The sequence below is a fragment of the Sciurus carolinensis genome, chromosome 9, assembly GCF_902686445.1.
Source record: "Sciurus carolinensis chromosome 9, mSciCar1.2, whole genome shotgun sequence".
NCBI lineage: Eukaryota > Metazoa > Chordata > Mammalia > Rodentia > Sciuridae > Sciurus > Sciurus carolinensis.
Window position 1 is genome coordinate 51,036,611 of NC_062221.1, and position 12,426 is coordinate 51,049,036.

The 12,426-nt window shown below is 35.8% G+C and overlaps 1 protein-coding gene across 1 annotated transcript; it reads left to right on the top strand.

The window, feature by feature from the left end:
* Positions 1-232: 232 nt before the first annotated feature.
* Positions 233-9,799, top strand: Ttc14 (tetratricopeptide repeat domain 14). The gene is made up of 12 exons (XM_047565330.1): positions 233-529; positions 963-1,087; positions 1,182-1,381; positions 2,762-2,846; positions 3,129-3,258; positions 3,574-3,729; positions 4,127-4,198; positions 4,605-4,724; positions 4,824-4,946; positions 6,533-6,650; positions 7,629-7,738; positions 8,475-9,799. The coding sequence occupies exons 1-12, from the start codon at positions 369-371 to the stop codon at positions 9,388-9,390; spliced, it is 2,316 nt and encodes a 771-aa protein (XP_047421286.1). The 5' UTR covers positions 233-368; the 3' UTR covers positions 9,391-9,799.
* The last annotated feature ends 2,627 nt before the right edge of the window (positions 9,800-12,426 follow it).

A 12,426-nucleotide genomic window follows, 5' to 3' on the forward strand; every position in this document is an offset into this window, starting at 1 on the left:
TACTGGCATTTTGCATCGCCTCATGAAAATGAATTATTTACCATAGATTACAGATCGGGCTGGTTCACACGTCAATTTTTTAAAGCAGTCTACCTGAAACCCTACTCAGCCCTGACTTCAGAATACGCGTAGCCCACTCCTTCGGGCTTCCGTAATCTCGCTCGGTTTCGCGAGAACGAGGCTGAGCTCCGCCGCGCGGGCACCAGGGGCGGCGACTCGGGAACACTTCCGGGAGGTGAACTTGTAAGCGCTGTGTTTCCGGCGGCTGCTAGGCTGCTGCCTCAGCCTCCGGGATCACCGGTTCAAGCAGTAGGCACGGAACTGGGTCCTAGCAGCCCACCGGCTGTCGGGCCCCGCAGCCTCTCATCATGGACCGGGATCTTCTACGGCAGTCACTGAATTGCCACGGGCCGTCATTGCTCTCCCTGCTGCGGAGCGAACAGCAGGACAACCCGCACTTCCGGAGCCTCCTAGGGTCGGCATCGGAGCCTGCTCGGGGCCCGCCGCCCCAGCAGCATTTGCAGGGCAGGTAATGGGGCTGCTGCGCCGCTGCGAGACGGGGGTGGTGACGCCTTCCATCCGGGCTCGGCTCCCGCAGCCCCGGGCTGCGCCTAAAAAAGCGGAGCGGTGGCACGTGAGACTGGTTCTCTGGTGCAGAGCGCTGAGTGGAGGAGGGTCGGCGCACCAGGTCTGTGTGCAAGGAGGATTGCGAGCTGAACTTTCTGGCACTGCTCTGTCGAGCCACAGATTCCTTAGTTAAAATCCCTTGGGCTTTCGTATCTGAAGCTGGAGGCGTCATGTTCTGTTTTCCCGCCCTCCGCTTCCAAGTTGTCGAATGAGGGAATGCCTGACTAAAACTTTTTCCGGGGCTGTACGGAGTGGATTAGTCATAAGCAGAAGTTTAGACGTAAAACGGTTTTGCAAGTAAACCACTTTTCATAAGTTTTTGTTTATTTTTTAAGAAAAGAGAAAAGAGTTGACAACATTGAAATACAAAAATTCATCTCCAAAAAAGCAGATCTGCTTTTTGCACTTTCCTGGAAATCAGATGCACCTGCAACTTCTGAAGTTAATGAAGACAATGAAGGTGATTTTAGTCTCCAAACCTTTCTAACATTTGGAGGTTTGGTTTAACACCTTTTCAGATAAAACAAGGTAGTGATGTTAAATATTTTTTTCAGATCATTATGCAGTCATGCCACCTTTAGAGCAATTCATGGAGATACCTAGTATGGACCGGAGAGAGCTATTTTTCCGTGACATTGAGCGTGGTGATATAGTGATTGGAAGAATTAGTTCTATTCGAGAATTTGGATTTTTCATGGTGTTAATATGTTTAGGAAGTGGCATCATGAGAGACATATCCCACTTAGAAATCACAGTAAGTTGCTGTTTTTCATCTGTGTGGATTACTTCTGTTTTTGATAGTCATCTCTGCAAAAAATTATGTTTGCATCCAATTGTGCTTAAATATATCTGCTTTGGAAATTAAGCATTGGAGAAAAATAGTTTTAAAAGAAATTATTGGTGAGAGAGTTACAGTCTTTCTCCATTTCTGAATTTTGAGGTTTTGTGGATTCTGGTTATAGGAAAAGTTTCCTTTTTACATGCTCGGAAATATCAGTGGACATGGTGAAGTCCATTGATATTCTGGACTTGTATCTTCTAATTGAACATATTTTTGATTATTTTATATTTAGCATTAGATGCTTGAATGTGCATAATTTAAAAAGAAAAAATTCCTGGATTTAGAGTCTACCTAAATATAAAATTTGTTTATAATAAGACCCAAGATATAGTCCTGAATTAATAATGTGTCACTTTTAAAGATGTGTTATTTGCTGTCTGTCCAGATGCATGGAAAAGAAGAAATGCAGAACTTTGGAGAATTCGTAGTTCATTTTCATTGGAAGCCTGTTCTTTATGGACAGATTGTAGTTTTATTTTTGAGAAGTGCAAATCTGTGGGTTCCTAAAACTAATGAAAACATTCATGAGATTTTAGTTTTTGAACTAAACCAAAAAATGTTTTATTGTGTTTGTACATAGAAATTTCTCGTAACTAAAATCTTTAAATTTAGACTTTAGCTTTATCAACAAGTTCATTAATGGATGAATAGAGGAAATGGGATATGTATATGCACACATAAAATGAAAAATATTATTCATCCATGAAAAAAGAGTGAAAATCTCTCATGCGTGGCAACATGGAGGGAACTAGAGAATATTCTACGAAATAAGGCAGGCACAGAAAGACAAATGTGGCATGTTCTCATTTATAATGTGGAACTAAAACGTTGTTCTCAAAGGAGTGACTAGAATGGTGGTTACCAGAGACTGAGAAGGAAATGTGGGGTTAAAAGGAAATTGGTTATTGAGTACCAAAATACAATTAGGCAAAAGGAATAAGTTCTAGTGTGCTAAACCACAGTATGGTGCCTATAGTTTACAACAATCTATTATATATTATATGAAGAACTAGAGTTCGAAGCCTCCAAACAGAAAGAAATGGTAAAATATGGAAATGCTAATTAACTTGGTGTGATAACTACATGTTGTATACATGTATTGAGTTATCATTGTGTCCTAATAAATAGGTATAATTATTGCATGTCAGCTAAAAATTATAGAATGTTGGTTGTTTAAATGTTCATGTCAATCATTAGCTGTTTATACTGAACAATTAAAAGCTATAAGGAAAGAAGATACTGTTCTCACCAAAAAGTGAAATGAATATTGTTTTCAAATTCTTCTCATTGCAGGCTCTTTGTCCATTAAGAGATGTGCCTTCTCACAGTAACCATGGGGATCCTTTATCATATTACCAAACTGGTGACATCATTCGAGGTGAGCTTATTCATCATGCTAATAACAGTCATAGTTGTTTATTTATTTTTAAAATATTTTTTAGATGTTGATAGACCTTTATTTTATTCATTTATTTATATGTGGTGCTGAGAATTGAACCCAGTGCCTCACACATGCTAGGCAAGCTACCACTAAGCCACAACTCCAGCCCCAATTTTTATTAATTTTAAAAATGTGGTCTAATGAGGGTAGTGTTTAGAAAGTTTTATTTAATATATATTTTAGTTTGTTTTATTAATCAGTTATTTTTTTTCTTTTAAGCTGGAATCAAGGATATTGACAGATACCATGAAAAGCTTGCAGTATCTCTTTATAGCTCATCTCTTCCACCACACCTATCTGGTATTAAACTAGGTGTAATTACTTCTGAAGAGCTTCCTTTGTATTACAGGTATTTATCCATACTGTCTCAACAATGCTCATTACAAATTTCTTGACTTAAAATAGCAAATTTACTCAAGCTTCCGAAAACAATGGAATTTTAATTTTTCATAGTATAAAATGAATTCATCTTATTTTTCTAATCCTCAGAGCATTTCAGACTTGGTAGAATGAACTCTTTATGAACTGTCTTGTAACGGTACCAAGTTACTTATGGGGGGGGAAATGCTATTTAAACCTCATCTAATAATATCTTTAAAGAAATGGGTTATGCTAATTATTTATTATTCTTGAATTTTTGTATTTTTGTCCCACCTGCCCTAAGGAGGAGTATTGAACTAAATAGCAATTCTTTGGAGTCCTATGAAAATATCATGCAGAGTTCTCTAGGATTTGTTAATCCAGGAGTAGTTGAATTCCTTCTAGAAAAACTTGGAATAGATGAATCTAATCCACCATCTTTAATGAGAGGCCTACAAAGGTATAGTAACATCAGTATTATTCTCTAAGGTCGTAAGGGGAATGGGCTAAACTGAAAGGCTACATCAAGAACATACTGACCATCTTAAACCTAGCAATAGAAATATGCCAAAGGTTGAATGAACTGGGTGATTTCATCTGCTTCAGGACAGTACTCCTATTAATGATTAGTTGTGTACCATGTAACCAAATAAAGAGGGATGTAAGAACTTTATAAAAATTTCGTGTGCATGCTTAACAAAAAATTAAATTGAACAGCAATGTTAATTTCTGACAGTTCAAGGATTTTGCTATGTAAATGAAATACTAATTTCTTGCTTAGGTTTTATTCAATGTTGAATGCCTGTATGTCAGGCAGAGTGAAATGTTTATAGACTGACTTTGACTTTCTTTAATAGCAAAAATTTCTCTGAAGATGATTTTGCTTCTGCATTAAGAAAGAAACAGTCTGCATCTTGGGCCTTAAAATGGTAGGAAGATGTTTTGTTTCAATAATTGCATTATCTAGTCTAAAAAATAAGAGTATGGAAAACCAAGCATTTTATATCATCATTAAGACCAGAGTTTGTTCATACATATAAAATAAATCTTTTTAGTCATTAGTCTATTTTATAGGTATTATATATTAGTCTATTTTATAGGTATTATATTGGTCTTATGTTGTAAACTTAACACACTTAAGTTTATCTAGCATTTTCAGTTTTTTTCAAAATTATGTTGATAGGACTGTCATCATGTAATTATTATGAAAATATTAAGGCAGAGTGCTTCTTGAGTATATTGCCAAATTTTAAGACATTTGCTTTTAAAACTTATTAACATTTTATTTGTATATTTTAGGAAATATTTGTGATGTTTTACTAACGTATTTTTTAGTGTGAAAATTGGAGTTGATTATTTTAAGGTTGGACGCCATGTGGATGCTATGAATGAATACAATAAAGCTCTGGAAATAGACAAGCAAAATGTGGAAGCTTTGGTAGCTCGTGGAGCATTGTAAGTGAATTGATGAATTTTAAGTAATATTTATAAGGTAAATCTGAAAAATATTTATAAACAGCTCAAGATTAAATTTTTCTTATTTAATATCTCTAGATATGCAACAAAAGGAAGTTTGAACAAAGCAATAGAAGATTTTGAGCTTGCATTAGAAAACTGTCCAACTCACAGGAATGCAAGAAAATACCTCTGCCAAACACTTGTAGAAAGAGGAGGACAGTAAGTGTCAAATTTTATTTAATAGTAGAGGTCTAAAATAGAACCAGCTACTATTAAAACCTTTACGTAAGGAAACAGCCTCTTTAGCTCACTCAGTTCAAAACACCTTTCATTTCAATTTTGGTTGAAAGTATTTTTTAAATATAGTCCTTTTGAATTCTTCCCCTCCCTGCCTTATTACTGAGGTTTTTATAATTGGATATATTTTGGTATCTCAAGTTTATTGCTCTGAATATTCTCATTTCATAGAAATGTAGGTGGAAAAGTACCAAATATTATTTTTCAAGACATATACTAGGAATTTTCTAATAATGAAGAATTTACTTTCTAATTTTATAATTCTAGTAATATAACATCAAAAATATATATTGAGCGTTCTGTAATTGTGAATAAGATTTTGCTGTTATTTTCAGCTTGTACTTCTGTCCAGGAAAACCCACAAATTCAGATTAAGTGATACAGCAAATCATTAAGAAAAGGCATAATTACTGAGATGTTGGCATAGTGCCTGGCGTAGTACTTATGTTGCAAATAATTAATGACCAAACAGATCAGTGGAATTTATATTATACAGTGTTTTGAAGAAATGTAATGCTTATTAAATACCATTTGGCAATAGTCTGCTTTAATAATTGAGCCAGTTCATGGGATTAATAGCATATTTTTGCTTCTGATGCTTTTTAAAAATAGGTTCGTTTCTTCTGTTTCAGAATTTGCCCAGTAGTTTGTTTGATCATTCCAGTCTGAATGATCACAAATTCTAAATTTAATAACTTTGCAGTATTTTTCACTCACAAGTACTTCTAATTAGTGACTGAAATTGCTTTACTGTTCACTAGATACATTGCTAGAACCTCCTGAGGTGTGTTTGTCTTACTTTCCATGTACTAGGTGTCTTTTAGCTTAGGGAATGGCAAAATTAACCAGTTTTAAAGACAGAAATACTGGTGATCTTTGATTTATTTATCCTTTACTCCCTCCATCTAGTCTACTGCCACAAAAGTGATCCTGATGTTACTTTTTTGGTACCTTTTCTTTCTTTGAACTAAAAGCATCTTACAAAGTCCTTTCACTTCTCTGTGTCCAAACTTTCTAATTTCAGTTTTTCACAGCATAGACTTCTGAACCTTATCTAATGATTATTGAATCTAAAAACTAGTAATATATTATACACTCTGTGTGTGTGTGTGTGTGTGTGTGTGTTGGTATTTCCAAAGGATTTTAACAGTGGATTTTCTCGGGAAAAAATTTGTGAAAAGGAAAATTTTTTATAAATTAGTAAAAGCCCACATATATAATTTTATGTTAAAGCTCAGGATCACACTAAGTTTGCAGATATCAATTTATCATGTATCTTCCTGTATTTCTACAAAAAATGTGCCAGTATTGTTAGTTACTAGTAATATATTTTCATTTGTTTTATGTAGGTTTTTTTTTCCTCAGATAAATTAGAGTAAGAAACACAGTTTAGGTGTGGTTTTTGAAAAATAATTTGGTAACCATGACTTTTCCCTAGTAAGTTTCATCATATAAGCCTCTTACCTATATGTGTGTTTGGGTGCTTTTATTGTTTGTATTGCTTTTAGGCTAGAAGAAGAAGAAAAGTTTTTAAATGCTGAAAGTTATTACAAGAAAGCTTTAGCTTTGGATGAGACTTTTAAAGATGCAGAGGATGCTTTGCAGAAACTTCATAAATATATGCAGGTGATTCTTTATTTCCTCTTAGAAACCTAGAGATATTTAAAAGTAATACCAAAGTATAATGTTCTAGGGAAAACTCATAGATTACCTAGAGAAGCTTTATGACATTCCTTTTTAGATATAACTTTTCCTAATTGGGTTTGGCATTGCTTCGTAGTGCCTATTCCTTTTTTCGTTTGTTTATATTCAAAAGTAAAAATAGCCTTATAAGAAAATTCCTTTTACCTAAATTCAGTATGAAGTTTTGAAAATTGTCCTTTATGGGCTTACCTGATGGATATTAAAATTATCAGTGTTGCTACTATCTAATTGAGCTAATTATAAAAATCTTTTTGAGACATATTTCCTCTGCCTTTTCCTGTAATACTGATGATGATGTTTTCTCATGCATTTTCTTCTGAATTGGACCATTGCTGCTGTGTCTGACATCTGGTGCTGCTCATCCCCATCCACAAACTGGAAAATGATATCTTATGTAATCATGCATCCAACTGGGCTGTGCTATTTTTAAAATGGTTTGTATTTGAACGTGGTGATTTCCTCCCTTCAATTCACCTTAATGGAATATGTTTATTTGCATCTAACTTGTAAAATTTATATCCTGTTTACATTTTTCAATTTTTTTAAAATTCTTTTTTTGTTGTTTTTTTTGTTTGTTTGTTTTTTCATATGCTCTTTTCCCCCTTTTCCCCCTTTCTTGCACTTTGGGTCATTGGTACCACTGCAATGGCTTCCCCTTTTTTCATGGGATACCAACTGCAATATGGTCCTCAATACTGTTCTGGCCATTCCAATGATTAATGCCAAACATCTGTATGATTAATTTTTTTATGTTAAAAACAAATACTTGTTTAATGCTGGCTATATGGTTATTTGGTTATAATAAATTGGGTTTCTGGTTGGGGGTGGTCTTTTGAATATTATTTTGTATATTCTGCTATTTTTAACGTGTGGTTTTTTCCGATATCTGGGTTCTAAAAGAAATCTTTGGAATTAAGAGAAAAACAAGCTGAAAAGGAAGAAAAGCAGAAAACAAAGAAAATAGAAACAAGTGCAGAAAAGTTGCGTAAGCTCTTAAAAGAGGAGAAAAGGTAAACTATAATATTCAGTATTTTTTAACTTAAAGCAACTACTGAGTTGAGCCCAAAGTGCCATATGGAGGTAAAGTAAGTAAAAAAAAAATGTATTTCAAATGATAATGTTTTAAGAATTCTTAGCAAGTTTGTGTTCAGCTTTTTTCCTATAAAAGAGATTAAGCAAAGTGGAATCTAAGACTGCAAAAAAAAAATTAATCTTAGAATTAAAATAAGTTATTTTAATTGTCTGTCATGAAGAAATGTTTTAGAACTAGAACAGGTTCTTATCTAAGGATGGTTTTGTTCCCCAAAAGACATTTGTCAGTGTTTGGAGTTATTTGGTTGTCATAAGTGGTGGTATACCACTATCATCTGGTGGACAGAGGTCAAGGATTCTGTTCAACATCCTGCAGTACACAGGACCTACACGCTCACAAAGAGCTATTTGGCCCAAAATATTAGTAGTGCGGAGATGGAGAAACAGTGAAACTAGAGACAGTCAGATATAAAAACTTCAGTTTTCTCTCTGTGTGTTAAGATAGTTTTTAAGGTAGTGTTAAAAATGTCACTGTGTCCTTCAGAATTGATGGATTTGAATACAGTGACACATATCTACATAGGTATTTTTCTCAAAAGTCATGCTCAATGACAAAAATTGGACCTCATAAGTGAAGCAATAAGATTAAAAACTTTATGGATAATCTAGTTTTGTATGTAACATTATCTGATGAGTGAACTACCTTTTTTGTAGGCTAAAGAAGAAGAGAAGAAAATCATCCTCCTCTTCAAGTGTTTCTTCTGCTGATGAATCAGTTTCTTCCTCATCCTCTTCCTCTTCTGATCACAGAAGGCATAAGAAACGAAAGAGGAACCGTTCAGAGTCTTCTCGAAGTTCCAAAAGGCATTCATCTAGGGCATCCTCAAGTCAGATAGATCACACTAGGAAAGATGAATGCTATCCAGTTCCAAGTAATACTTCTGCATCTTTTCTTAACCAAAAACAAGAAGTGGAAAAACTGCTGGAAAAGCAGGACAGGTTACAATACCAAAAGACACAGGTAAAAGAGAAAGATAGATGCCCTGTCTCTTCCTCTTCAGTTGAAATACCAGAAGATTTTGGAGGTAGGTCTGAAGATCCAAGAGATTTTTACAATAGCTATAAAACCCAGGCAGGTAGTAGCAAAACTGAAAAGACATATAAATCAGAAAGACATTTTTCCAGTAGAAGAAATTCCTCAGATTCCTTCTGTAGGAATTCAGAGGACAAGATAAAAATGTATGGTCATAGGAGATTTGAAAAGGACATAGAGGGGAGAAAAGAGCACTATAGAAGGTGGGAGCCAGGTTCCATGAGGTATTCCACTTCACCAGCAAGTTCAGACTACTCTTGGAAGTCAGTTGAAAAACACAAAAAATACACTTACCCTGGATCACGTGATTTCAGTAGACATGAGCAAAGATATCGGGTAAATACAAATCAAGGAGAATATGAAAGAGAGGACAATTCTGGGGAAGATAACAAAACAGAGATTCCAGAAGAAAGTGGACTAAATAGTAAAGAGCAATCAGAAAGCAGAGTTAAAAAAAATTTACCTCAAAATTTACTCAATATATTTAATCAGATAGCCGAGTTTGAGAAAGAAAAAGGAAATAAGCAAAAAAATTAATATGCCATGGAAATCTGCACCATTACATTAATGCTGTTAAAATTTTGGGGATATTTAGTCTTAACAGTCTGATGCAGAAATATCTGATCTTAAGATTATTTGTATAGATTACTGAATCCCTTTTCTCAAATTTTATTTGTTTCAGTTGTAGGTCCCCTTGTCACAGCTTGAGTTTTAGACTTTTCATGGGTATGTTTATGTACAGTGTATTTCTTACTCTATTTAAACTACTTCATCTGAAGATAATTCTCTGACAGCATTGTTTCTTTGTCATACCATGGTGTGCGAGAATTTTGTGGCCCACCTATCTTGCTGTTTGAGAGAAAATTAAAATTCATACATTGAACATTTGGATCATTTTCATCAAAAATTGTTGTCCTCTTCTGTTCAATTAAAAGCCCTCAGCTTTTTGAAAGATGTGTTTGGGTGTTTTTTTGAATGCTGTTTTGATCTCACATTTAACTTTTTTTTTGCACAATTTCCTTTTAGACTGGTAGATTATGTCTTAAGTTTTCCTGTAAGTTAATTACAATTAATTTTTTTTTTTTTTAATTTTTGTGTATGTGTGTGTGTGGTGCTGGGGATCAAACCCAGGACCTCATGCATGCTGAACAAGCCCTCTACCACTGTGCCACATTCAATGGCTTCAACCAAGCTTAACATGCAAGATGATTAGAAACCTAGTTTGCTTATTCTTTGCTTTGGTACCACTTTGCTTATTGGTATCATTATGGCTCTATGAAATTTTTTTTACTTTAAATATTGACAAGGCCCTTAGAAACTATATTCTAGGCAAGAGTAGATCAGAATAGAACATAATCCTTTTAGCAAAAATAGCAGAGAAGCACACTAAATCTGGTTTTTATTTGGAAGAAAAAATTAAGAAACTCCTAGTTTTGCGGAGGTTCAGTTGGGAAGTCACTGGGCATGTTTTTAAAGTTTTGAGCTTATCTGCCACTTTTTACTTTCCTTATCACCTTTCCCATATTGCCATCTTTCTCAGGATTTGAATAAATGACTAGATGTCTTAACCAGAGCCTGATTTTACTCAATGTAAATTTTGGCAGCTGGAGCTAAAGAAAGAAAGAAAACTTGGTTTTCAAAGATTCCCAAAATTACTGAAAATATAACACTCTGGAAGATACCAATAGGTGTCAGGTGCTAGGCCCCTGATGTCTAGAAAAATTAAGATTCTAGAAACTATAAACAGCATTGGGCTTCTATTCCTGCTGCCAAAGATGATAGAGGATGAGTATAGGTTGGTGGTAAATGGGTATCTACCTGCAAAGGCTTGAGTGAAAAAATGATCAAAGAAGTGACTCATTCCTTGTTCTGTGGTGCAGTGCTTGCTATAAAATACTAAAGCTTCAGTATTGGTGTATACTATTTGTGTCCTTAAAATTATAGTGAGGGAAGTCCAAATCTGAAATTCATTTTGTAGTGGAACAGGAAAAAAACTGACTAAAAGTGGTAGTTATGGCATTAGTAATAGGCTAGTCAGAGAACAAGATGACAGACTAGAGGGAAATGGCATTTCTCATAGCTTGGCAACCTGGTATTCAAGCAGCGGGAATATTGCTTTTCTGTGAGATGTGTGAAAGAGAAATTTCATCACAACAATACTAGATAGTCAAAATGCCTTAGAGACCTAGATATTTGGGGTATACTAAATAAGGAGAAGGGACAAAAATAGGGCTAGGTTACTGATGGAAGCAGTGGAACCAGCCGCAGGAACGAAAAAGTCGAGAAATACAATGGACACTCCTAGCATGGGAAATCCTGAAATCAGAGGGGCAGCTTTCCCTGGATCAATCCAGAAACTATTGGGCACAATTAATTGATACACAAATGTTGCTCTGTGTTTAACAATTGTCCACGGAGAGCTGAGGTAGGAACCATCCTGAGCCTACCAACTACACCATTGGCCAGCATTGGATCTAGGAAACAAGGCTGGCTCCCATACACAGCCAAGGCAGACACCAGCCACGTGACCTAGACTGAGCTTACCAAAATCTAGAGAAAATTAGGCACAGAGAATATTTTGCTTAGGGAAATACAAGTCAGGAAGAATCCAGTTCCCTCCCCACTTTGGACCAGCTGGGGCAGGTCAGGAATTGGAGACAAACACCAGGAGGCTGGGAAGGAACAGAACCAGCTCCAGTGGGTTCATCTCCTGAACTGGTGGGTGTGATTGCACTCAGAGATGGACCCTGGGAGGCCATGAAGGGCAGTACCTGTGAGCAAGTGGAAAGGGACTGGCTCCTCTGTCTTACAAGTAGATGCCTGGGGAGACTGCTGGGGTAGTCTCCCAGCACAGTTCCCCATCTGATGTGTTCTAAAGGTGCATGAATTTATATCTTCATGACAACTAGCCATGCAATAAAGCACTTGGGGCCTCACCAGACCTAAGCCCCGTCCCTGAGAGTGCCATCTACAGGTACTCATCTCACAGAACCTACCCGTGACTTCACTCTGGAACAGAGCTGACAGTATTTTCCATCCCAAACTTCATCTAACACCAAGAAGGGAAGCAGAGGTTTTAGAACTCCTACAGGCATCTTTGTGAGCAACACAATAAAAAGAAAGGAGTTGACAAACTGCAGCCACTACTCTTGCACCTGGTACATACCTTGAAAATAAATGGAAAGAAAGATAGTTGGGCACCAACAGAAAACATTCCCACTGACATTTTGTGTACAGCAATTGGAAAGGACTCCATAATTTTTCATCAAGACTTTTTTCTTGTGTGCTAAATGATTCATGGATACATAAACATATTTGTATCTGTTTTCTCATTTCTAGCATTTTTTTAAGTTGTAGATGGATACCTATTTATTTTTATGTGGTGCTGAGGATCAAACCCAGGGCCTCACATGCACTAGGCGAGTGCTCTATCACTAAGCCATAACCCCAGCTCCTATAGCATTTTTTGAAGGTATTTTTCTTTGCTCTGTCTTTTAAGGGTTAGGAATTTTGATTAGTATATTTTGGTTTTGTATTGTTTTCTTCACTATTCTGTTCCCCTTGTTTCTCCTC

Coding starts and splice junctions, on each gene's coding strand:
- Ttc14 (XM_047565330.1), top strand. CDS start 369: ATGGACCGGGATCTTCTACGGCAGTCACTGAATTGCCACGGGCCGTCA. Junction 530..962: donor CAGCAGCATTTGCAGGGCAG/GTAATGGGGCTG, acceptor TTATTTTTTAAG/AAAAGAGAAAAGAGTTGACA. Junction 4,947..6,532: donor CTTGTAGAAAGAGGAGGACA/GTAAGTGTCAAA, acceptor TATTGCTTTTAG/GCTAGAAGAAGAAGAAAAGT.